Source organism: Myxine glutinosa, chromosome 6 (genome assembly GCF_964187855.1).
Source record: "Myxine glutinosa chromosome 6, kmMyxGlut1.1, whole genome shotgun sequence".
In the NCBI taxonomy this organism is placed as follows: domain Eukaryota; kingdom Metazoa; phylum Chordata; class Myxini; order Myxiniformes; family Myxinidae; genus Myxine; species Myxine glutinosa.
The window spans coordinates 59,469,107-59,495,837 of NC_136266.1; the positions used below are offsets into that span (position 1 = coordinate 59,469,107).

The 26,731-nt window shown below is 43.6% G+C and overlaps 1 protein-coding gene across 4 annotated transcripts in view; it reads left to right on the forward strand.

Annotated features, from left to right (window-relative positions):
* Positions 1 to 11,851, forward strand: part of LOC137429830 (GRAM domain-containing protein 2B) — a 90,420-nt gene extending 78,569 nt beyond the window's left edge. For all 4 annotated transcript variants that reach the window (XM_068120119.2, XM_068120118.2, XM_068120120.2 and 1 more), the window contains exons 9-14: positions 1 to 56; positions 253 to 363; positions 1,698 to 1,791; positions 1,916 to 2,008; positions 9,615 to 9,690; positions 10,163 to 11,851. The exon at positions 1 to 56 is cut by the window's left edge and continues 137 nt beyond it. In XM_068120119.2, the coding sequence (XP_067976220.2) occupies positions 1 to 56; positions 253 to 363; positions 1,698 to 1,791; positions 1,916 to 2,008; positions 9,615 to 9,690; positions 10,163 to 10,213 (481 nt within the window). In that variant the 3' untranslated portion in view covers positions 10,214 to 11,851. The remainder of the gene's footprint in view (positions 57 to 252; positions 364 to 1,697; positions 1,792 to 1,915; positions 2,009 to 9,614; positions 9,691 to 10,162) is intronic.
* Positions 11,852 to 26,731: the final 14,880 nt, after the last annotated feature.

The following is a 26,731-nucleotide window of genomic DNA, read 5'->3' on the forward strand; positions in this document are numbered from 1 at the left end:
GAATTTGACTTGCAAAGCCAAGGATTCTGGGATCACAATAAACACACACTATGAAGGTTTGTAATTTGTTTGTTTTAAGCTGTCAATGTGCTGGTGCTTTAACTCAGTTTGTTTGTAGATTACTGGTTCCTTTATCAATTTTAGGTTTTGGGGGTGGGGTTAGTGAGTTGGTGCTACAGTGTTTTGCGACTGGCTTTTTGTCAAACTCCTCCTGCTGGGTGCTAAGTGGTAGTTTATTTTTCATTCCCCCAGCTGTCATGAAGAATTCACAACTGCCAAGTGAACAAAACTTGAAGGACGAGGTTGAAGCACTGAATGATGGTGGGAATAAAGTGAAAGACCCCACACCTGACCCTCAACCTGGTAAGATTTGTGTTTTGTTTTTTTAAACTTCTGTGAACATGTGTAATGGTGGATCACTTGTCATTGGTGGTTGGTGTTAAAGTTTTTTTTTCTTTTTTTCTTTTTGTTTTTTTACCCCAAACTTTTCTGGCTTTTTCTTCTTTCTTTCTTTTCTCATTCCTCCTTCACTGCTGCATTCTCATCATCAGATACATTTTGTTGTTTTTCTCTTTTTTTCATCTCTGATACTCAATTGCCAAAATATAGTGTCATATCAATGAGAGAACAGCTGCATCTTCAGTTTTCCCTTTAATCGCTCTGTGCTTTGATTATTGTAACTCACTATATTTGTTATTCTTCTCAAGTCTTGACTTCAAAAATCTTCAATTGGTTCTGAATCATGCCAGGGGAATTGTTTCATCACACGAATATTGTCATGTCACACCGATTCTTAAGGAGCTTCATTGACTTCAAGTTCAACAGCGAGTCATCTTCAAAATAATGATCTTCACTTATAAAGCCAAAAATGGCCATGCTCCATCATCATACGTCCCTGATCTTCTTCAAATTTGTAATCTGATCCATTCTCTGTTCTCACTCCTAGGTTTTTCTCACCCTGTCTTTTGATGGTCGTGTTTTTTCTAAGAAGGTTGCCCAGTTTTGGAAGTCTTTTTTTTTGGTTTGTTTTCCTGTCAATGTTCACTCTGTTCCTACTGTTTTCATAACATCTTTAGGGACTTGGCTTTTAATGCAAGCTTTTGGATAGTCTACTTGAATTTTCGTTTTTCCTCTAATTTTAATTTCACTGCATATAATTATTTATTTTTTCATCGATTTTTCACATACAAGAATATAGGAGGAACTTTGATGTAGGAGGAGGCATTTGGCCCATCACACATGTCCTGTTCCTATCCACACTGCACCACTCCCCTACTGCAGGTAGTGCTAATTATTACTTCTAACCTCAAAAGGGAACTTAGCCAGGGTACCAGTATAACATGGCCTACTTTTTTTTGGAAAAACACCACAGGATCTTTAACTCTAAAAACCTAAATGCAGATGGGACTGCTGCCACTTACATCTCCTTATCTTAGGGACAGTGTGTCTCCTGTGAGATAGTGTGTGACACTGAGATAGTGTGTCTCCTGCAGGTATTACACTAGAATGGAAATTTTTTTTAGTTGAGCCTGAATCCAAGAAGTATCAAACTGAGACAGAGTATTTTTCTACTCGTTTCTTTGCTTTCATTTTACCGCATTTACTTCTTCCTTATTTCTTTCCTGCCTTCCTTGTACACCTAGCTTTAATACTGACTCATGTAACCTGGCTTGCATTTTGTGTTGATCTGTGTGCAGTTCCGGTTGTGTGCATGCCAAAACAGAGCAATTGCATGCTCCAGTGGTCTGGTGGTGTGCAGCTGCACTCTTTGTTGGCGACATACTTAATCATGTGAGCTTTTCTTGATTTTTGTCTTCCTGTTGTCTTTGAATGTTAAATGGATGCCATGCATTACTGGGAGGGGATCTATTTGCTTAGGATGATGTCACCATGATGTTGTTCCTACCTGCCCCAGGGCTGCATTGTTGCTTTTAAGCGCATGCTACCTTACCCTCAGGGTCTTCGCGTTGGAGCAAAAGCTCAATGAACTTGGACTGTCATCTAACAGGTGGGGTTAATAAAATAAATGTTTTTTTTATTATTATTATTTACATTTGGCACATTTCTAAAAAATTTAAGGCAAAGTAAGCTAAAACTTCAGAAATTGAGAATAATGAGAGCATATTATATTTTGTTTCACATCTTATTACAGGGTAGAGGGGCGTAAACCATTTAGCGGTAAATGCAACTTGGGGAATTCCTCAGTAGTTCCTGTAGAAGAGTAAAAAAAAAACACCTTTAGAGGCCATTTTTCCCCGCAAAGCGGGGGTTGGCCTTTTTTGGGAACCGTGGTTGTTGTTGTTTTTCGGTCCCCTTTTTGAAGCAATGTTTTACGGCCGGATGCCCTTCCTGACGCCAACCCTTTTTGCCGCCTTTAACGACAAACAGGGAATTACCAGTGAACTGGTACTCAATTAGCCGACCTCGGAAGGATGACAGGCTGAGTCAACCCCCCTGGCGTTAATTCAGCGATCGACCGGGATTCGAACCCAGGATCCTAGGATCCTAAGCCGGCACCCTAGCCACCAGCCCAACACCAGGGATTCCTGTAGAGGAGTGGGGTGGGCTATTGTCTTTGTGGGTTCATATGATTGGTGTGAAACATCACATGCTTTCAATAGCAAATCGGCGAGGAGAATGAATGTTTCGAGGAGGATAGGATTAAATAAAAAGGGTATTACAAGTGGAGTGCAAAGGTTTTCCCCCTCAAATATGAAGGAATGATTCTGTACCTGTGAAACTCACCACAAATCTTTCTCTTTTCTCCGGTTTCCCACCGGGATCCCACCTTTTCCCACAAATGAGTTTCCTGAAGACAATTAAATAGAAGTTATGCTTTTGGCTTTGAAATCTTTTGGAAATGAAAAACTTATTGACATCCACCCCATATTGAACAAATGAGTGTGGGTGCAGGGGGTGGGGTTTAGATTTTATTTTTTTTGATACAAAGACGAGGCTTGTAGAAGAGGTAGAACACAGATGGACCAAAACATAACTGAACTAGAACCACACTCAGAAGATTGCAAACCTCCGCAACAGGCTGAACAGTTTGTTTTGTATCCCACTGATCAGCCGGGTCTGGATCCAGACCTGAACCAAAATCAAATCGCTTGTTCTTGTCACCTGTTTTGTCACAATCCATCCACAACTTTTTGAAATATCATGCTATATATTGTTTTAACCCCTATAACCCAAAGGTGAAGAATTACTTGAATTTTTTTTTTTAATTCTCGGATCTAGATCCGGATTCGGATCTTCACCAAAATCGAATCCATTCATCCTTGTCACATACCCCACCTGTCTACCAAGTTTCGTCAGAATCTGTCCATAACATTTTGAGCGATATCGTGCTATATGTCGGTGTGAGCCTATCACTCAATGGTGAAGAATCACTTAAATTATCTGATCCGGATTCGAATCTTCACCAAAATTTAATAATTTTTTTCTCGTCACACCCAACCTTGTCCACCATGTTTCGTCCATATCCATCCACAACCTTTTGAGATATCCTGCTATATATCGTTTTTTTCATGATCTCTCAATGGTGAAAAATCACTTTTAAAATTCTCAGATCTAGATCCGGATCCGGATCGTCACCAAAATCTCATCATTTCGTTCCTGTCACATACCGAGCCTCTGCACCAAATATCGTTTGAATCAATCCACAACTTTTTGAGATGTGCCTGTTCACAGACAGACATGCAGACAGGGGTGAAAACATAATTGAAAACATAACAAGAGGAACATATTTGAAAGATGAGAAGCACACCAATATGAAGGCAGAGGGACACAACGACCTGGTGGCAGAATAGGCATTGTGAAAAAAGGTTTGAAGATTTATTTCCATACTCTGTAGAAGGGCAAGTAAAAATAAATAATAATTCACATTTGTGTGATGGAGTATAGAGGCATTTCCAAAAGGCCAAGGCCTGTGGTGAAATTCCTTAAACAACAAACTATGAACGATCAGATAAGAACCATAAGGAAATGACTGAGCAAAAGCAAATGCAAGAATCGACAAAATAATGAAATCCAATTACTTGTTTGAACATTATCAGGGGAATGTTTTGTACTATACACCTGCATATTGGGATGCGAGTATGTTTTTGGGATACGCGTAAGTAAGTAGGAAGATTTGAATCTCTTCATGGATGGTTGGGCTTTCACTGCTCGATCGATAGTGTTCCAAAGATGAGGACCGTAAAATCTCATTGTATTAATGGAGTATGATGTGCGAGTGTAGCATAAGAACAAATTGTTACAGGATCTAATATGGTAATTGTGTGTCATTTATTGAGGTGAAGTAAGAGGAATAACTGCAGGGAAGAAGATCATGGACATACTGACACATGAATATCCCTGTGTGTGCAATTTGTTAAAACTAGGGCATTGCCCGTACTATATCTATATCTAAAATTATATCCCCCCCCTCTATTTACATGAAATGGTTTGGTCCAAAGCGAACGGCTTGCGAGTACGGTGACAATCCCCCCCCTCTATTTACATGCAATGGTTTGGTCCAAAGCGAACGGCTTCCGGAGTTTGGTAAAGAAATCGCCATCGCGTGCACAAACGCGCAGGAAAGCGAATGAATCGCAAATTCGTTTTTATTAGTTTTAAAACATAGTTTAACGCCAACATAGTTTGCAAACGTGAAATAAATGAATACGCTCTCAAATGTGCCATCCGAGGCAGAGTGTGTCCGCCACGTTCGGCACACGCGATAGTTCGCTGCTCTCTGATTGGTTGAATCGTTTTTTGGACATAGCTCGGTAAGTAATTGTCCGATTAATATGAAACCTTGAAAAGGCACATCCTCGGGTCCCCAGCAATATACCTGGCAAGTTAAAAGTATATCGGACCCGTGGTTGTCGAGAAACAGCGGTCACAGACAAACGTACAAACAGAGATTACTGGAATTATAGATAGACTAGGGCATGCCCGTACTATATATAAGCTAGGACGTGCCCGTACGTGGGTGCCCGTTCCTTGCCAAAAAAAAAAAAAAAAAAAAATTTGTGTAGGGGTGTGTGTGTGTAAACATCCTAGGGCGTGCCCGTACGTGGGTGCAAAAAAACATGCGTGCAAACAACAACAACAAAAAAAAACTTTGAAACCACGTGGCAGTAACGACCACAGAACCCCCCCCCCCCCCTCTATTTACATGAATGGTTTGGTCCATTCGCAACGACCACAGAACCCCCCCCCCCCCTCTATTTACATGCAATGGTTTGGTCCATTCGCAACGCCAAAGCGAACGGCGAACGGCTAAATCGCCATAGCTCGGTAAATACTTGTCCGATTAATTTCAAACCTTGAAAAGGCACATCCTCGGGTCCCCAGCAATATACCTGGCAAGTTTAAAGTATATCGGACCCGTGGTTGTCGAGAAACAGCGGTCACAGACAAACATACACACATACACACATACACACATACACACATACACACATACAAACACACATACACACAGAGATTAATGGAATTATAGATAGATCATTAAGAGTCAGAGTGTTCAGTGTAGTAAAAAGAGGTGCAGGGTGGTCTCGAGGACAAACCCTCAAGGCTCTTTTTGAGGAACAATGAGTGAATTTAGCTTATTGTTGTGGGTGCGTGTCCATAAAATATTACAATAAATGAGGTAGGGTAAAACTGGGGTATTGCAAAGAGAAATTAAAATGATTGTACAAATGAATGTAATCTTGATCAAACACCTGTGCTACGAGAAACAGTTTTTGTGATAAAGGAGATGTGATCAGGCCAGGTGAGTTTATCAATGGTGACTCCTATAAATTTAGCGGAGTGAACCTTAGTGATGAGGATATTTTCAATTTAAATAAGGTTTATGTTAGGAGATTTATTTGAATTGGAAAAGAGCATGTACAGTACTTGGTTTTAATATTGTTTAAAGAGTTTGCTGACTTTGAACCAGGAGGAGACCTTTTTTAGTTCGGAGTTTGAAGTATTGACTAAGGAATCCTTCTTTTAATTGGAGTATATAATTGTAGTATCATTTGCAAACTATATAAATTGCAAATGGGAAGAAGAAGAATGTAAGTCATTAATATACAGTAGAAAACTGAGAGGACAAAGGATAGAACGTTGTAGAAACACCATGTGGAATTGGTTACCAGCTGGAATAAAACTTGATAACCGTGGTCTTTTCAATGAAAAAATGAGATCAAAAGTAGGGAGGGGGACATGGGCTATATAATCTGGATACAAGGTCAACCACAAGATGAAGAAGAGAAAACCAGAGATGAAACAAAAATGCAACAAAAAAACGAAAAGAGGGTTAGGGGTGTCTGAGGGGTGGGGTTACATTAACTTGGAAAGGGATAGGTGTGCATGAGGAGACTTAATGAGGATAGAAAATATGAGTATGGATGAGAAATGATCTGAGGTAATGGTGAACAGATGTCTTGAAGCCCTGGAGGAAAGAATTGTGTGATCGAACAGACTGTGGAAGTTTGTTCAACATGTGAAAGAAAAGAGGAACAAATGAGTGGAGGTGAGCAGTGAGCCTGGATTTGGGGAATTTCATCAGAGGTGGGTTTCTGGTAGAGTGTGTGCGCTGCCTGGGAGAATAGGGTGGGGGGAATGGGTCAGAACATGGAAAGGGCAGTGGGTGCAAGACGAGAAAGGATACTGTAGAAGACAGACAGACCACTAACCAGTCTGCTGTGCGAGAGTAACATGCTCAGAGACTCGCCTTCGTTGCGGGAGATTTCAATGATTTTGAGGGCCTTGAGATAAAACAGATTCTCCCAGTTTTGCATGCAAAGTATGTAGATGCCCTCTTAGGCAATGCTTACAGAACTAAATTGTCATTCCCTACATTTTATAATGAACCCTCATTTCATTTATTGTTATAGATCGCTGTTTTCCTTTTTGTGGTCCTTCATTTTACTTCTTTGGGGAAGGTTAATGAGGGTATAATGGGTGTGTTTCCTTGCTTGGATGGTTTATTCCTTATTGGAAATTTATGATCCATCTCTTACTTTTAACATTTCAGCAAATTTCATTTGGATTTTTCGTGAGATTCCTCAGACGGTTCCGTTTGTAAGTCACTGATACCATTGTCTACATCAACAGCGACTATCTCCATATTACATACAAAAAAGAGTTCATGAAAGAGGGCTGATTAGAGATGGGGGAATTGACACAAAGAAGGGAAGAGCTTCCAAGTTCATAAAGCTTTGTTTTTGTTAAGTATTGATGAAATGTTTCTTTGTAATAAGAGTTGATGTAAAACAATATAATACTAAAGGGTTCATAGATCCAACATAGTCTTGAAAACACGGACGTGGGCGGGGTCTGCGAGCAGCAAATTTGATTGGTCTTCATGACGTAAAATGCCGTAATATTTTTCCCAAGTACTGGGAAACGGAATTGTTTTGAAAGTGCCAAAAAGGTGATTTGTGTTCTAGTGTTCAAGTATATGATTGAATTTAAATAAAATAAAGAATTTAAAGGTCATAGAAAAAAAATTCTGGAGGTTTACCACCGCTGATGCAGCATCTTGTACACCACCATCTTATTTAACATGTTACATTAGTTATTCGTGCATGTTGTTCGTGCCCTTTATGACGTCCTTAAATAGGTTTCCTGTTTGGAATGATTTTCAATCTTATTTGACTGCCAGGCAGACAGACAAAAACAATTATCTCACTCCTTTCTGAGCATGCGTGATAAGGATTAATTCAGAGCCAAAGTACTGCTAAACTACATGTTTATTTTCTGATTCGTGTTTGAAATATAGCATTCAATTGAAAAATTATTCCTCTATCATAAACGGACTGTAGACAGACAGCCAAATTGAACCAATTTTAACCTTGGTTTTTGCTTCACTTTGATGTAAAAATAAAAAATGGTGATGTGGTGATGGTTTTAAACTTCAATGTTCAATACCATGTTAAATGTTGTTTATTTATATACATACAGTGGCCTGTAAAAGCATTCACCTCCTTCAAAGTTTTCACATTTTGATGCCACCTGAGATAATTTCATGATGCTTTCAAATCAAATTAATATATAGAGACTTCACAAACTACTCCAACATGATAAAGCTAAATAATAGAGATAAGATGTAGAAATAAGTTCGATTAAGAGATAAAATCAGTTTTCTCAGTTGCATAATTTAAGTATTCAAACCCTTTGTCTATTTAACCCTAAATCACTTCGGGAGCAAATTATTTGTTTGAAAGGTTACAAAATAAGTGTCATAGGTTTCACCTGTATGTAATCAGTGGTTGACTTAAAAATTAATCTTCCACACTTATCTAAGGAGTTTTAAGGTGCAACTCGGTCAACCAACAAGGCAAACATGAAGACTTGTGTGTAACATGGTCCATGTGTTTTGAATATGTTGGATTGCCATGTATCAGTATGTCAGAGTAAGTCGTTTTGTTACATGTGACGCTGAGGAGGCAACTCGTGTAATTTATAGACAGGATAGTTAGGGTAATATTGTATGCGTGAACACCTCTTGTTTGTGGGCGGGGCCACATGAGGACTTCCCATCACAGGCACACGTGTCACACATATGTGAAAAGGCCGTCATGGTCTGTCTAGCCAGTGTGTCCCAGCCATGCTGATGTAATGCGCGATACGGCTGAGAAGAAAAGATAGACTTTTTTTTTTTACTGCGGCTGCCCTGTGCACGGGAGGACTCCTCCCAGTAGAACGAGACAGGAGGAAAGAAGAAGGGTCTGGAGAGGAGAGAAAGGACACACGAGAGCTGCCGGTGTGCAGGAGTAGAGAAGGAGGGTTCACGAGGGCTGGTTCAGGATGCAAGTGCTGAGGTAGTGATCATCGTCGCTGGGTCAAACCATGGCACCGAGAGGCCTCAGTTTTTGGGTATAGGTGCTTCAGAATCTCGGCAAAGTTTTACGCTTATGCACGTTGGCCATGACATCCGTTTTGAGGCCATCAAAGGGTACTAATATATAAAGTGTATATTGGGATGTTTGTTCAGGCAGTGCTGCAGCCTTCCCACAGGCTAAAGGTAGCTATCAGAAGGCCAATAACTCCATAGCTTTTCATTGTCCAACGCGTTCTAAAAACCACCACCGGGAAAAGCTCACCCAGCCAGGCAGTGCCGGGTATCGTCCCCACCTACCCTCCTACCCTCTTCCCCTCCAAGCATCGCTGCATAGCACCTGTTAGTTGTTTATATATTGTGGAAACGTTTAATGTACTTGCATCAATCAGAACTGAGTACCACATGTTTATCTTAAGACCTGTATGATTCAATGTTATAATAGATCACTGTATGGAGACAACATAAATTATAAAGGAAGGTCTTTTTAGTTCTTATGGTATATTTCTGTTTTGTTTTTTACCTTAATAAAAGTTTATGAAATCTTGAAGGAATAATACCACCAGATTGACTATCCTTAAAAAAAGATTATTTGAGCAATAACTTTATATTTGGATGCGGAACTACCTTTTACAAATGTCCCATCAAGGGCAGGGACTTTCTGCAAATCAGCCAACCGATTGCTATTATTAGTACAATGGCTCAAAGCAACTTTTTCTTTTGGGCAAGTTTTCCTCGTGTTTGTTCACTTCAAAAGAGCTAAGCTGTTTGCCTGTCCCTCCTTCCCTCACAGTCAACCTTCTGGAAGGCCACTACATCCGGCCGATTTTGACAAGGGGATTTCGCAAAGTCTCGAATGGCTGGACTCGGTTGGTATACAGCACTGCAAACTCTGTGGTCTTGACTTGGAATCCATTTGTTATTTTCACTAAACCTGATGTCCTTTTCGTTAATGTTTTGTTTACCCAGTAATTCTCTCATTTAGAGATAATTTATTCCTGTTAAATTCTGAAGCTAGTATGAAAAGCAAATTGGTCCTGCACCAATGTGGCCCAAAAAGGCTAAGTTACCGGACCTACAGATGGCCATTCATTGTGACATTATCCAGATCTTGGTCTCCCGCAATGAAAATCATGGAAATATTCACTTTTCCAATCCTCAAAGCATTCGCCATCAGTTGTGCCTGTTTTGGGCTCCAACCGGAAAGCTCTTTTTAAAGTCCCAACTACAGCATTGTGCTTCTCGTGGTTGATTATTATTTATTTATCATATGCTGCAACTATGAAGAATAGATCGGCTTGCTTAACCATGATGTTGTTTATCACGATCTTCCTCTTGTAGGTTCAAAAGGCACTTTGGGGTCTCCTGCGAGATGTGGAACAAGCCATCTAATTTGTCATTTTTCTCTGGACAAAATGAACCGCTGTTCTCTGCCAACTTCTTTGGAATCCTGTTCCCTACCGCCAGAACATACATCTGGCCTATGGCTGTGGTGACTATACGGAATTTTGGAGGTTATAATTATTCAGGTGGTGATGACGATGCTGGAGCATCGTCATCTTCACAGTGTTGAGGGCCTTTTTTTGAGCTTGTATTTGATGCTGGTGACTATGCTGAATTCATGTCGTGCACCGGTGGTAGAGCTGCTCCTTTGGCTGAGCTTGACATGCGGTGTCCCAGCTGGTAACCCAGAGTTGGTAACCCAAATTGGCACAATGTATATTTGCACCCAGTTAAAGTACCCTTCTGAGCACCATACAATACTAAGGTTACAATAAAATGTGTATGATTCTTTCTTTCAACCACTATCTCTAATCTTAAAGATTAGTGTTACTACGATGCCAGTGTATCGTCAATGCCATCGTTGCCTTTTGTGCAGAAGTGGTTGTTTTTTTTTGTTTTTTTTGGTTCTTTTGTATTTATTTTTATTTAATCTGGTCAAAGGAAGCTTACTTTTGTATGTTTACATGGTTACTGTCAGATTGCTTGGTATAATTGTATTGTGCACAAAGTTGTGCCTTTTGTAACCAAAAGAACAAAGTGTGTGTGCGTGCGTGCGTGCGTGTGTGTGTGCGTGCGCGCAAATTGTCTACTCTATCGCCATGGTGCTAATCAATCATTATGATAAAATACTGCTTTGGTTACAATTTGTACTGTAAACCCATTATGATATTGCAACCTAATCTGGTAAACAAGCAGCTAATGTATAGATCTTGTCTAAAGAGATGGAAAAGCAAAACTTGTATCACATAATATTATGATCGACAATTGGAGATTTACTATTTGTCGAACCAGCCTGAAAAGGTTTGAAAAGTTGCCGTTGTATCTCAGCAAGGGTCATAAATGAGGCAAAGTTGTGTATTTGGCAAATTTGGAATGTGGACTGGGTACGAGGGCAAAGGCCTTTACTTACAAAAGTTGTAATGGCAATTATATATTTTTTTATCTACATTGTGGCTAAGACGGCCAGCTTAACTTCCCTTCACAAGGACTTTTATTCTTGTCCTCACTGCACCAGATGGCGTTTTTTATTGGATCTGAACCCACATCCAGACAATAACCGAGTTCTCCTGCCACATTCATTTGATAGTAGCGATTATTATTGTTATAACGTACGTTCTATATGTTTAACTTATCTTCACCTGACTGATGATCAAGTTTTCAGGATTGATGACTTTAAAGTAAAAAAGAAGAGATTATTATATTTGAAATTCCTAAGAAGAGCGTGTACTTGTATATAAATGTTTTGCCAAAAAGTCCAAGTTAAACCTAACTCTATAATTCCTCACTCTATCTTGACCACTAGCCTTGTTTGGCCCTGTCTATCTATATGGTGAAGAGGATAATTAATTATTATAAAGCATGAAAGTCTGTTTTATATGTTGTTTTTGAAACTGAACACTCCCCGTCGCAGAATTTACTGTCAAGTTATTGTGCGGAGGACTTTTAACCAGATTTGCTACTTTGCAATCACTGATTTGTATTTGTAAATTTTATTACCCTAAAATAAAAAGATATTTCCTTTTTGTACACGCTCGGTGAATTTCATTTTGTGACTCGTTTCCGCATATGCTTGGTATTTCGCTGTGGTTTTGCAATTCCTTTCAATTGGGTTCGACTTGAGTCGGTAACCTTGGCTAGCGGTTGTACTTGCGCAGCCTTTGTCTGCCTGGAACCTTCATTACCCTCTGAGTCGAAATGTAAGTGACGTTTTCATTCTTGCCTATCATTCTTAACTCACTCTTTCTTATCTGTTGCCCAGCGTTGTCGATGGAGGTCAGACAGTCTTGATTGTTTGTGAGCCTCTTCTCACTCCTGATTTTTGCCTCCAAGCTTTTTCATTAACCCTAACTGATGGATGCAGATAAGGCCGTGCATCAACCACATATTTTGCTTCCTCTAGGTTTTAAATGATGGCTTCGTTTGCTTTTGCTCACATCGCCAGACTTGGTGCGGACAGTACTGATGGAGCCACAACTGCAGTTTTGAATTTGTGTTTTTTTTATACTATTGATATGAACTTGAATTGTTTGGTCCAGAATTATAAATGAATCATCATGGCCTAAGGACCCAGGTATAGATCGGACTGGCGCCTTTGCAAGCAGTAAGGTAGTTCAGTGCAGACGGAAATCACAAGTCAACACTCGGGGTCGATGGCTCATTCTGATTCTAATCACAGACGTGAAAGTAGGTTCTAGTTATGGGTAGAGAAAGTTACCCTCATAACGGTTAACATTTTCGCTTCCCCTTTCCACAATACAGCTTCCCTCCACCTTTTTCCATCATTGGCACATGCTTCTGTCAATGGCACTTTCATCTTTCCATTCATTGGTCAATTTCACCTGTCAATGATGATGTCATTGGTATGTTAGACGGTTAGTAATTTAATCACCATGGCAAACGACTTTTTTTTATTAATGTTGTCATTTGACAGCTGCCGAACTCGATTTTTCCACCTTATTGCAGAGCTTCCTGTACACTTGATGTATTTTGGGAGTTTGAGACCTACGTTTGGTTCATTAAATGCCGGTTAGCCTTTGGCAAAGGTGACCAGAGCCCTGTAAGCCTCGCCCCCACCTGGTTGTGCAGGATGTCAGCCACTGGTTCCATCTTGCCCAGACTGGTGTTCTCTCTTGTGTGTTCTTACTGCATCTTATCTTCCTTAACTGTAGCACCGTTTACAGTGCAGCCTCATCCACCTGTCCTACATCTCCTGTCAACTCTACCTTTAGCCATGAGGTTTCTCTCCATATTTACCTATACCACCAAAGGTGGGTAGAGGTTATGCTTTCATCCCTGTCTGTGTGCCTGTCTGTCTGTTTGTGAGCAGGATGTCTCAAAAAGTTGTCGATAGATTTGGCCAAACTTTGGTGGAGAGGTTGGGTAGGTGAAAAGGACGAAATTGTTCGATTTTGGTGAAAATCCAGATCTGGATACTAGGATTTTAAAAAATGATTCTTCACCATTGAAAGATAAGGCCAAAAAGGATATATAACATGATATTTCAAAACGTTGTGGACGGATTATGACAAAACTAGGTGGAGGAGTTGGTTAATCGACAAGAACAAGCTGATTACATTTTGGTTCAGGTCCGAATCCAGATCCGGCTTATCATTGGGATACAAAACATAAACTGTTCAGCCTGGCGGAGGTGTGCGCTCTACCAAGTGCCGTTCTATTTCATTTTGTGTTTCATCCTCACATTGGTAAGCTTTCATTTTACATTTTTACCTCCGCCGCCAAAGGTGGATGGAGGTTATGTTTTCACCCCTGTCTGTCTGTCTGTTCGTTTGTGAACAAGATGTCTCAAAAAGTTGTGGACGGATTCGGACGAAATTTGGCAGAGATGTAGCGTATGTGACAAGGACGAAATTATTAGATTTTGGTGAAGATCCGGATTCGGATCCGACTGGTAGAATTTTGTAAGTGATTCTTCACCATTGGGAGATCGGGCCAAAAACGATACATAGCAGGATATCTCAAAAAGTTGTGGATGGATTTGGACGAAACCTGGTGGAGAGTTTGTGTGTGTGTGTGACAAGGACGATTCGATTCGATTTTGGTGAAGAATGTTTGTACATTATATAAATTCTGTATTGTGATTTTCTGGTCTACTCTGAGATACAAAACGTAAACTGTTCACCAGGTGGAGGTATGCTCTCTACTGAGTGCCGTTCTAGTTTTTATACTTGTCTCTTAACCCAATCAAATATCTCTTCCTTGTCGCTGTTGTTCTACTTCTTTGTTCTTGTTTTTATCCATAATTTTATTTATTGCTTTAAATTACCATGAATTTTAATCTTTGTTTTCAGCTCTCTCTCTCTCTCTCTCTCTCTCTCTCTGTCTCTCTCTCCCTCTGTCTCTGTCTGTCTGTCTCTCTCTCTCTCTCTCTCTCTCTCTCTCTGTCTGTCTGTCTGTCTGTCTGTCTGTCTGTCTCTCTCTCTCTCTCTCTCTTTTCTCTTTCTCTTTCTCTTTCTCTTTCTCTTTCTCTTTCTTTTTCTCTTTTTCTCTTTTTCTCTTTTTCTCTTTCTCTCTTTCTCTCTTTCTCTCTTTCTCTCTTTCTCTCTTTCTCTCTTTTTCTCTTTCTCTCTCTCTCAAGAGTGAGTCTCATGGAAGGGTAAGGTTTATTTGACCATGTGGTAGCAGGGAAACAATTGGACACAACCAGCAAGGGAATAGATTAACAGGAAAGGAAAAGAGGAGCGGATGAATCGCTGAAACCAGAAAATAAAAGGGTTGGGTTAGGAAGGGTTAATGCGGGCATAGAATATCATGGGTCTGGATGGGGGTGACATGAGGTGGTGGTGCACTGCCTGCTTGAAGCAGCCCTAAAGGGAAGAGTGAGACATAACAGCCTCTGGAAGGAGGTTCCATAGATGGGGGGAAAAGGAACAAGGAGTTGAGGTGTGCAGTCGACCTGGATTCCGGAAGTTTAACCAGAAGGGGTGGGCTCATTGCACTCTCCATAAAAAAAAAAAAAAACGTAGAATGGAGAATGTTATTGTTGAAGGACTGTTTCAATATTCATTCCAAGGGCATTTTTGGCACGAGGGATGCACAGAACATCTGATTGCAAGTTTCCACATATCGTAATTCTCATGCAATAATCGTTATTACACTTGAATAAACATTTCGGCATGTTCAACTCGTGCACCCTTGGAGTTGCGGGGTGGCACGCACTCTGAGCAAGTTTGAGACAGTCTTTCTGAGAACAGCGTGTGCATAATCCAAAAAAACCACTGATGACATTATTTAACAATCCATTACAATGCCATGTCTGTGAGAAAATGAGAGGTATCAAATCATTGGGCACCTTCCAGCATGGTCTACCATTGGCCATGTTGCAAGGCTCTTTAACCAGAGGAGAGGAACTATTGTTTCCTTCAGACCTCAAATCACAGGATCAACAAAATATATTCCAATGAGTGGGTGTCCTACGATAACGATCCCCACTCAAGGCCGATACATTCGCATGACCCATCTACGTAATCTGCTTGAAACAGCACAGAGTAATATAAAAACCCTCCCTGGACCTCGCAGGCCAAGTGTCGAGGCGTCTCCGTGATTGTCATGTATGCAGTGCAAATGTTCACCGTTGTATCCCTACACCGGGACCGGGTTGTATCCCTACGCCAGAGCTCGGATGGCGCTGCTGTGAATCGGGCCTTGATCGGCAGAGTGAATAAACGCGTACGACAATTGATCGCAGTTTGTCGAGATACTTTACATGGCGACGAAGGTAAACATCTAGACCATGACATCTTTCGGCCATATCGATGAATTCGACCCTCATGAGGGGGATTTTGACACGTATTCTGAGCGATTGTCTTTCTACTTCGAGGCGAACGGCATTGCGACCGAAGGCCTGATGAAGGCCGTCTTCCTGTCCGTTTGCGGAGGTGAGACGTTCACACTCGTTAAAAACCTGATTCGGCCTCGGACAATCCAGGAGCTCACGTATGCAGAGCTCAAGGCCGCTTTGAAGGAACATTGCAACCCATCTCCTTCAGTCATCCTGTGTCGGTTTAATTTTTACATGTGCAGACAGCAGCAAGGTCAGTCGATCGCAGACTTCATTGCACACCTCAAAAAACTGTCACATCTGTGTGAGTTTGGGGACACGATTGATGACATGCTTCGTGATTTGCTGGTGGTTGGCATGTCCGATGACCGCACTCGTAGACGCCTGCTTGCTGAGAGAAGACTGACGTTCCAAAATGCCAGAGACACCGCAATTTCCATGGAAAGTGCTGAACGCAACGCTACAAGCATCGGTGCCACTCGCTCATCTGGTACCAGCCCTGCTGTGAATCGGTTGGATCATGTTCAGCCACAACGTTGGAACAAGGCTCCTCGTCAGAAGCCAGTGCAGTCTCAAACCCACAACAACTGTTTTCGGTGCAACGGAAAGCACCCTCCGGAGACGTGTCGGTTCAAAGATGCCACCTGCCATTTCTGTTCGAAAACTGGCCATATTGCTCCAGCTTGCATCACTCGCAAATCGGGAAAAGGAAAAGCTGCTGACAAGATTCATCAGTTTATCGGTTCGGAGGAACCCGAGCTTGACCAGGTGAGCTCTGTTTCCGACAACTCAGAATCGTATGACCTGCTTCATATTGATTCTCACCATAGGCGGGACCCTCTTCTTGCCAATGTTGTCGTCAACAATCGACCATTGCAAATGGAGGTCGACACTGGTGCGGCCGTCTCGCTCATCAGCCATGCTGTTTTCACAAACCTGTGGAGTGATGCTGACCGACCCCATCTGAAACCTACTACCTATGGACTCTCCACCTATACAGGTGAGAAGATTGTTCCCTGCGGTACATGTGATGTCACGGTGGGCTACGATAACCGTGAGTTTCACCTACCCCTGATCGTCATTCCTGGAAAGGGCCCTTCCTTACTCGGCAGGAACTGGTTGAGCATAATTCGACTGAAGTGGGAAAGCATTCATCAACTCCGGGCAGCCAACGTTTCTCCTACCGCAGCATACACACTCAAAAATGTGCTGGATACGTACCCGGATGTCTTCAAGGATGAGCTTGGAACCTTGAAAGGACATACGGCTAAACTCAGGGTTGACCGGGATGCCAATCCTATATTTTGCAGGGCTCGCCCAGTCCCTTTCGCCCTGCGTGAGCGGATTGACAAGGAACTGGATCATCTTGAAAATCTGGGGATCATCGAGCAAATCCAGTATGCCGAATGGGCGGCGCCCATCGTTCCAGTCATAAAATCGGACCAGTCCATCCGCATATGTGGAGATTATAAAATGACCGTGAACAGGTGTTCTTCATTGGATAAATATCCAATCCCGAGGATCGAAGACCTCTATGCTCGTCTCACGGGAGGCAAGACTTTTACGAAACTCGATCTCAAATCCGCCTATCTACAGCTCTGCTTGGACGAGAATTCGAAACAGTATCTTACCATCAACACGCATCGTGGGTTGTATAGGTACCACCGACTTAGTTTTGGAGTGAAATCTGCACCTGGAATTTATCAGCGTGTCATGGACAGTTTGTTTGCCGCTGAACGCAACGTCGTTTGTTACCAGGATGATATTCTGGTTACTGGTCGTACGGACGCGGAACATCTACAGAACCTGGAGAGAGTTCTGAAGAAGATTTCGGACTCCGGCCTACGTTTGCGTCGAGACAAGTGCAAGTTTATGGTGCCATCAGTCACGTACCTGGGTCATACGATTGATGCCGAGGGTCTACACCCGACAGATGAGAAAGTCCGAGCTATCAAGGATGCTCCTTCTCCACGAGATGTGACCGAATTGAAGTCATACCTCGGTTTGCTTCAGTTCTATGGTCGTTACATCCCGAATGTGACCGACGTTTTGGGCCCCCTTTATCGGCTTTTGAGGAAAGGAGTCTCCTGGAGCTGGGGGTCTAGTGAACAATCAGCATTCCAGACCTCTAAGGATCTGCTCAAATCGTCCAATGTTCTCGTTCATTTTGATCCAGAGAAGGATCTTGTGCTGACATGCGATGCCTGTCGGTATGGAGTGGGGAGTGTATTATCGCACGTGATGCCTGATGGTACAGAAAGACCGGTTGCATTTGCATCCAGAACGTTGACCCCGGCAGAGAAAAACTATTCCCAACTTGACAAGGAAGGATTGGGAATCGTTTTCGGCGTTGGCAAATTTCGCCAGTACCTTCTTGGACATCATTTCACGATTCGCACTGATCACAAGCCGCTGATCAGTCTGTTTGGTCCAACTAAGGCGACATCTGACACACTACCGCCCAGGATCATCCGCTGGTCCCTGTTTCTCGCTGCTTATGACTACACCATATGTTATAAGCCCGGTTCGTCTATCACAAATGCAGATGCCATGAGTCGGTTACCCCTTCCAGAATCCGTTGATGATTCGCCTACACCAGGATCCATTATCGCACTGATGGATCATCTGGAAGATTGTGCTGTCGATTCTGGCCAGATCCGCACTCATACTCGACGAGACCCCGTTCTGTCCAGAACTGTCCAGGCTGTACAGCTTGGATGGCATTTGCTACCTGAGGGTGACCCAGATTTTGCGGCTTTTAAAGCACGTAAAAACGAACTCAGCGTGGAAAATGGTTGCCTACTCTGGGGATGTCGTGTCGTGATCCCGAAAAATCTGCGTTCCAGGGTCATGGATGAAATCCATGACTGTCACCCCGGGATTGTGAAGATGAAGTCACTCGCCAGAAACTATGTGTGGTGGCCGAATCTTGATGCTGATATCGAACATCATGTTCGACATTGTTACCCCTGCCAGAGCACCCGGAATACACCTGCGAAAGCGCCACTGCATCCCTGGGAATGGCCCAGCGAACCGTGGCATCGCCTACATCTCGATTATGCCGGGCCTATTAACGGCAGCATGATTCTAATAATTACGGACGCGCACACAAAATGGATTGATGCCTATGTGACGCGTGGTACTACGTCAGCCATTGTCATCGAAAGACTCAGACGCTGTTTCGCCACTCATGGTCTGCCCAGGATGATCGTGAGTGATAACGGTTCGTGTTTTTCCAGTACCGAGTTTGCCAAGTTCACACGTCGGAACGGCATCAAACATAAGTTTGTCAGCCCACATCACCAGGCTTCAAATGGCTTGGCCGAACGATCCGTGGGAATCATCAAATCCGGATTGCAGAAACTTCAGGAGGGAACCCTGGAAACAAAGCTGTCTCGTCTCCTGTTCAAATACCGCATCACGCCACAATCAACAACCGGTGCAGCTCCGTCTGAGTTATTGATGAAACGACACTTGAGATCGACACTTGACAATCTCAAACCAGACATATCATCAAATGTTTATCAAAGCCAGCTTAATCAAAAGTTGGTGCATGATAAGACGTCCAACAGTCGATGTATCAACATTGGAGATCCAGTGTTTGCCCGAAATTTTGGTGCAGGTGCGACGTGGCTACCGGGAGACATCATCGAGAAGCCAGGTCCACTGTCCAGTGTGATTCGCCTGCAGGACGGCCGCGAAATTCGTCGACATCAGGACCACATAACCTACCGTCACTGTGAGTCGATGGAGCCTGTAGCATCGTCACAGTCAGGACAACAGTTCGACCCGCCACTGCCGGAGATCGTCGTGGCCGCTCCAGCCGGCTCGGATGCCCCGAAAACCTCTGCAAACGCTACACCCTTCGTGGAGACCAAAGGAATCACCTCGGACTCTGTATCCACTGGTACACCGCGACCCAAAGGAATCACCTCGGACTCTGTATCCACTGGTACACCGCGACGCTCAATGCGTGAGAGAAAAGCACCCGACCGGTTGAATCTTTGAAGATGTTTTTTTTTCACGTTGACACATGTTCTATTTTCACGTATTTTCATTATTCTCATAACCGTTTGCACACATATTTTCACATGTTTTGGAAATGTTGCTTTTGAAATGTCAATTCTGGAAATCTAGCACGTATTGCTCTTGGTAATTTTGGACTTAAAGGGGAGGATGTCATGTATGCAGTGCAAATGTTCACCGTTGTATCCCTACACCGGGACCGGGTTGTATCCCTACGCCAGAGCTCGGATGGCGCTGCTGTGAATCGGGCCTTGATCGGCAGAGTGAATAAACGCGTACGACAATTGATCGCAGTTTGTCGAGATACTTTACAGTGATGCAGTGATCCATGCTCGTCATCCTGTTTGGCGTCCAAGACTTCTGTACTGCAACACATCCAAGCACGCTTGCAGTTGTCAAATCGGCACATCTGAACATGGAGGCAGTGGACATGTGTTATGTTCAGCAAATAATGAAGGATTCTCCTTGAAAGGCATGATGGCCATGCACAGGTCTACTGAAGACAACACGATGAGCGATTACTCCCCAATATGTTTCCAGGAGGCCGCACATTTTGTACATGGTTGTGTCATGTGGTGTGGTATTGCTGAAACCTTTCCACACAAAATTTAACCATATCCATGACACATCAATGAGATGCTACAGCATCATGTGTTGCCTACCCTTCAACAACATTGTCTAGGAATCACCTTTATGCACAATGATGCTCCTGTTCACAGGGTCATTCCAACAGGGAACGTTCCTGTCGATGCTAATGTTATGACGCCCTGGCCTGGCATCTCAACAGATTTAAATCCAATTGAATATCTCTGGGATATCATTGATCGTGACGTTCAAACTTTGCCAAAACAGTAACAGACCCTCGATGAGCTGGAATAGGAGCTGATTCTGGTGTGGAATGCATTCCCCAGGCTCAGATTAAAGTTCTCATTTGGTCAATGTGATGACGGTGCAATGCAGTGATTTCTGCCACAGATGGACATACCAGGTATTGAGAATGTTATTTCCACGTTGTATCCCGATCTGAAAACATTCCCCACAATTTAGCGTTACATAATTAGGTCACAAGAGCTTTGCACCTTATCTGTGACTCACGATGTCACATGAAGAAATTGCATCAACAATTAGATGGTATTCATAGAATACTTACCCTGCATAGTCAACTTGGTGTGAGCCAACTCTTTTGTTTTTGAACGTTTTTTTGTTTTTTTGATCCAATATGGCTGGCAGCCCACGTGAGCGATGACATCATAAATTTATATTCTCCAATATAATTTTTGCATAGATCATGCTCAATAAAATTCAAACTGATCAGACTAAGCGTTGTCCCTGTCGAATTATGACGTCATAATTATGTCACCAATGACGTCATCGTTAACAACACATATTCCCCATATGGGGTTATTTACAATGATCTACGTTTCAATTTTTTCCATAAAATGGTTTCGGAGAGATATATATATATATAGAGGTGCAACGTTTTTCGATTTCTCCAAGATGGCGCCTGTACCACATGACCTATGACATCATAATTATCATTTTTAAAATTCCACAGGAGGAGCTGCTAATATTGTGAAAATTTCGTGTCCATCGGCTTTCGTGTCCTAAGTTGCAGAGGAAATTTTTTTTTTCATACTGATCAGATCAAGCATTGTATTTGTCGAATTATGACGTGATAATTAAGGCACCGATGACATCATCATCATCAACACATCTTATTCCCCATGGTGAGTACTTGACAATGAGCCATGTTTCCATTGTTTCCATTGAGCGGTTTGGGAGACAGAGGTGTAACGTTTTTCCAAGATGGCGTCTGTACCACGTGACCTATGACGTCATAATTATGAATAAAAAATTTATACAGGCGGAGGCGCTTCTATGGTAAAATTTCGTGTCAATCGGACCAACGGTTGCCTAGAAAATGAATTTTTAAAATGCAGACACGGCACACATATGCAGCCGAATGCTTAACCCTGCTTTTTGCTTCGCGAGCGGAGGGTAACAACCACGTGTTCAATTTTTTTATGGTGGAGGGTGTAGTAGAATGAGCGGATCCTGATGTATCCGAGGGTCGGATGACAAAGAGCAGAGATGGAGAAATATTGGGGAAGACGTGGTAGAAAACAGCCCACTGACTTGCCTGTCGTGTGAAAGCAACAGGCCTTGTGGTTTGGCCTCATAGTGGGAGATTCCAATAATGTTGAGATTAGATTCCACAGAATCCAAGAGAGACAAATGTGATGCCATAAGGGAGAGCCATACTCCATTGAGCCTCAGGCAAAGGCTTTGTAGAATGTGAGTATATCTGATTTTGCTTGGAAAGACCTCGGTCAACGGAGGATGCCCATTGCCCAGTCTGTGGTTTGCTTTGGAGGCCAGCCAGCTTTGCTATGCGGTCGGCCCAAGAAAGGTTATGTCTGATGGTGAGGCCTGGAAGTTCAAGCGACTCAACCTCTTCCAGTGGATGACCATGACGGAAACAGATAAGTAGTTTAGTTTGTTAATCCACTTCCACAGCAACAGGGTCAGATAGTGACATTTTCTTTTTGACGTATCATAAAAATGCCTCTTAAAATTCTCGTACATTCTCACCAATTAGTTTACAAACCTCACGAAACCCCATCCCTTACCAATTCATTAAAATAATTTCACTTTTCTGCTCTCTTCCTTCTTTGTAAGGTACTTTGAGGGAGGTTGTGCTCTGTAAAATGTGCACCTAGGCAACCCAAACAACAGGGTAGCATCATGTACTTTCTAGAAACTACCAAAATATTTCAGAACCTTCTCTTTATTTATTTATTTTCCTTTATTTCAGCAAACCAACTCGCAAGCACAATGAGCAACAAGAAAAAGAGCAATCGGAGATTGCAAACCCTCACCAGGATGTATTTTCAGTGGTTTTTAAGGCTTTTGTGTTAAAACAAATATGGCGGCCGAATGACGTGACCGATGACGTCATCATTATTTTTTTTATAAACTAATTTATTCCTAGATTATGCTCAAGAAATTTCATCTTGATCAGATGAAGTTTTGTACTTGTCGAATTATGACGTCATAATGGAGGAACCTATCACATCACTGCAATATTTTATTCCCCATGGAGAGTTCTTTACAATGAGCCATGTCTCAATTTTTCTATTCAGCACTTTCTGAGATATAGAGGTGCAAAGTTTTTCGTTTTTTCCAAGATGGCGGCCGAACCACGTGACCAATGACGTCATAATTACCATTTGAAAATTCTACAGGTGGAGTTGCACCTATGGTGAAAATTTCCTGTCAATCGGACCAACAAAATATGGCGGTTAGAGAGAAAATCATATTTATTCTGTGCGGACAAACAGGCAAACAAATAGACAAATAAACAAACGGACAAACGGACTCAAATGCAATACCCTATCCTCTGGCGAGAGTAATAATATTGCTCTCAATATCTAGAGACAAAAATTAAATTCAATAATCTTCTTCTTCCGAGAAGAAGAAGAAGAACTTGCATTGTAGTGTACCTTTAAAGTTTATCTCACAAGCATGGGCCTTGTAACATCAAACTTGATGTCCTCCTTCCCCACCTTCCTCCTGCTTACCCACAAGACTAGACCAGTAGACCATGCTTGGGTTCATGTCCCACCTTTGAAGTACAACCCAGGAATCTTTAACCCACATTCCAGCTATGGGATGAATCGATTGTGTGCTCACAAGGCTCTGCATCCTGAAATTGGAGAGGGTGGAAAATCATGTGAGAACAACTGAAGTGTGACAGGACAGGAGGAAATAAAGGGTGACAGGAGGAAATTGATAAAGGTAGATTTTAGGAGAACTGTGGGGATGGAGTGCGGAGATGGGGATACCCAACCACAGTCACACATATGGTTATGCTTTGGATACAGAAATTGTGGGATGAAATGAGGACCATGTTTGAGATGAACAGGGATACTCTGGGTAGTAAAGATGTGACTAGGATTGATAAATGGAAGACGACTGGAATAAATGAGGACGGGGCAGAGAGGATGTGGTGCGGGGCAGCATATGGAGATATGATGAATGCAAATGAATCTATTGCTATTCTATGGGGCGCGTCACGTGTGCCATGCTTCACTGAATTTATTTCTATTTCCCTTCAAGGTTAATGTGTTTTGTTGTACCGCATTATCTCAAACTCTCATGTAACAGCAGGAGATGTATTGCATGACGGTGAAACAAATATGGATGCGGATTCCAGGAGCATGGAGCCTCGACCCGATTGATCACTGGAAGCAAGGTTGAAGTACAGACCACGAGGTGGACAATTTCATTTTTCTCTTCTTCCTTGCAGCATTGACTCCGACTTCAGATCCATCCTTCTAGTTTCATTTTCACCCGTTAACCCCACCAATCCATCCCAAACTCGATTGCTTGTGCACAAAATGGTTTGAGAAAAATCTAAATCACTTTTCAATCACCCAGATTAAACTAACCAAGCAAATCTAGGATTTATGTTGCAGGTAGATTAAAATACAAATATCCCTTATGGGATTGCGAGCTTGCTCCTTGTTTGTCCTTGCGCTTGTAGTTCTCAAGGTCGTGTTGTTGACTTGCCGTTGTTATCATATAAACCACCTTTAGAGGCCATTTTTCCCCGCAGAGCAGGGGTTGGCCTTTTTTGGGCACCATGGTCCCCTTTTGTAAGCAATGTTTTATGGCCGGATGCCCTTCCTGCCGCCAACCCTGTTAGTCGCCTCTTGCGACACACACGGAATTACCAGTGAACTGGTACTCAATTTGTCGACATCGGAAGGATGACAGGCTGAGTCAACCCCCCTGGCATTAATTCAGCGATCGACCGCGATTCGAACCCAAGATCCTAGGATCCCAAGTGGAACCCTAACCGCTAAGCCGGCACCCTAACCGCTAAGCCGGCACCCTAACCGCTAAGCCGGCACCCTAACCGCTAAGCCGGCACCCTAACCGCAAAGCCGGCACCCTAACCGCTAAGCCGGTACCCTAACCTCTAAGCCGGCACCCTAACCGCTAAGCCAACACCATAACCACTAAGCCGGCACCATAACCACTAAGCCGGCACCCTAACCGCTAAGCCAACACCCTAACCGCTAAGCCAACACCCTAACCGCTAAGCCGGCACCCTAACCGCTAAGCCGGCACCCTAACCGCTAAGCCGGTACCCTAACCTCTAAGCCAACACCATAACCGCTAAGCCGGCACCACAACCGCTAAGCCGGCACCATAACCGCTAAGCCGGCACCCTAACCGCTAAGCCAACACCCAAACCGCTAAGCCGGAACCCTAACCGCTAATCCGGCACCCTAACCGCTAGGCCAACACCATAACCGCTAAGCCGGCACCATAACCGCTAAGCCGGCACCATAACCGCTAAGCCGGCACCCTAACCGCTAAGCCGGCACCCTAACCGCTAAGCCGGCACCCTAACCGCAAAGCCGGCACCCTAACCGCTAAGCCAACACCATAACCGCTAAGCCGGCACCATAACCGCTAAGCCGGCACCCTAACCGCTAAGCCAACACCCAAACCGCTAAGCCAGAACCCTAACCGCTAATCCGGCACCCTAACCGCTGAGCCTGCACCCTAACCGCTAAGCCTGCACCCTAACCGCTGAGCCTGCACCCTAACCGCTAAGCCGGCACCCTAACCGCTGAGCCGGCGCCCTAACCGCTGAGCCGGCACCCTAACCGCTGAGCCGGCACCCTAACCGCTGAGCCGGCACCCTAACCGCTAAGCCGGCACCCTAACCGCTAAGCCGGCACCCTAACCGCTAAGCCGGCACCCTAACCGCTAAGCCAGCACCCTAACCCCTAAGGCGGCACCATAACCGCTAAGCCTGCACCCTAGCCGCTAAGCCTGCACCCTAGCCGCTAAGCCTGCACCCTAACCGCTAATCCGGCACCCTAACCGCTAATCCGGCACCCTAACCGCTAAGCCGGCACCCTAACCGCTAAGCCGGCACCCTAACCGCTAAGCCTGCACCCTAACCGCTAAGCCTGCACCCTAACCGCTAAGCCGGCACCCTAACCGCTAAGCCTGCACCCTAACCGCTAAGCCGGCACCCTAACCGCTGAGCCGGCACCCTAACCGCTGAGCCGGCACCCTAACCCCTAAGGCGGCACCATAACCGCTAAGCCTGCACCCTAGCCGCTAAGTCTGCACCCTAACCGCTAATCCGGCACCCTAACCGCTAATCCGGCACCCTAACCGCTAAGCCGGCACCCTAACCGCTAAGCCTGCACCCTAACCGCTAAGCCTGCACCCTAACCGCTAAGCCGGCACCCTAACCGCTAAGCCTGCACCCTAACCGCTAAGCCGGCACCCTAACCGCTGAGCCGGCACCCTAACCGCTGAGCCGGCACCCTAACCGCTGAGCCGGCACCCTAACCGCTGAGCCGGCACCCTAACCGCTAAGCCGGCACCCTAACCGCTAAGCTAACATCAGTATTATTTATAAGCTCCTTATATAATCTATGTGCTCAAACTGGAGTTGGCAGGATATGGTACCGAAGTCGACAACTCATCTTTGAGCTGTCTGCTTTGGGTTCAACACCCTAACCGGCGTCCCATGCACGAGACGGGTGTTCGGTTAAGACCGCGACACCATCATCTTTCACAAGAGTAGACCATCATGTGCCAGCACCCTGGACAAGTTCCTAATTGGTACCCTTAGCTGTTGCCTGCGTCATGTTACATCCCAACACCTATGACATGTTACCCAGGCGACGCAGGTCCAAGTTGCATCATTCGGTCCACAAGGTAGAGGTGTCGTTGCTCTAATAAAAGCTAGTATACGTTTCCTTAAGACTCTACACCTGCAAATCATTTTGATATTTACGCCCCAACACGTATGTTACGGTTGATCTATATTGAGATGAAGTGTAAATTAGTGTTAATTATTTTCATCACCTGAACTAGCACACGAGAACAGCAAAACATCCATTTTTGTTTGTCGCTTTGAGTGGATCACAAGAACACAGAAGATTTTGTTTTTATTTCTTTTAGTTTTTAATTCGTTGGGTACTCATTTCTTGCTATTTCTTTTAGGTTGTCCGAAAATGTCTCGAGACTGGAAAAGGAATCTCTTG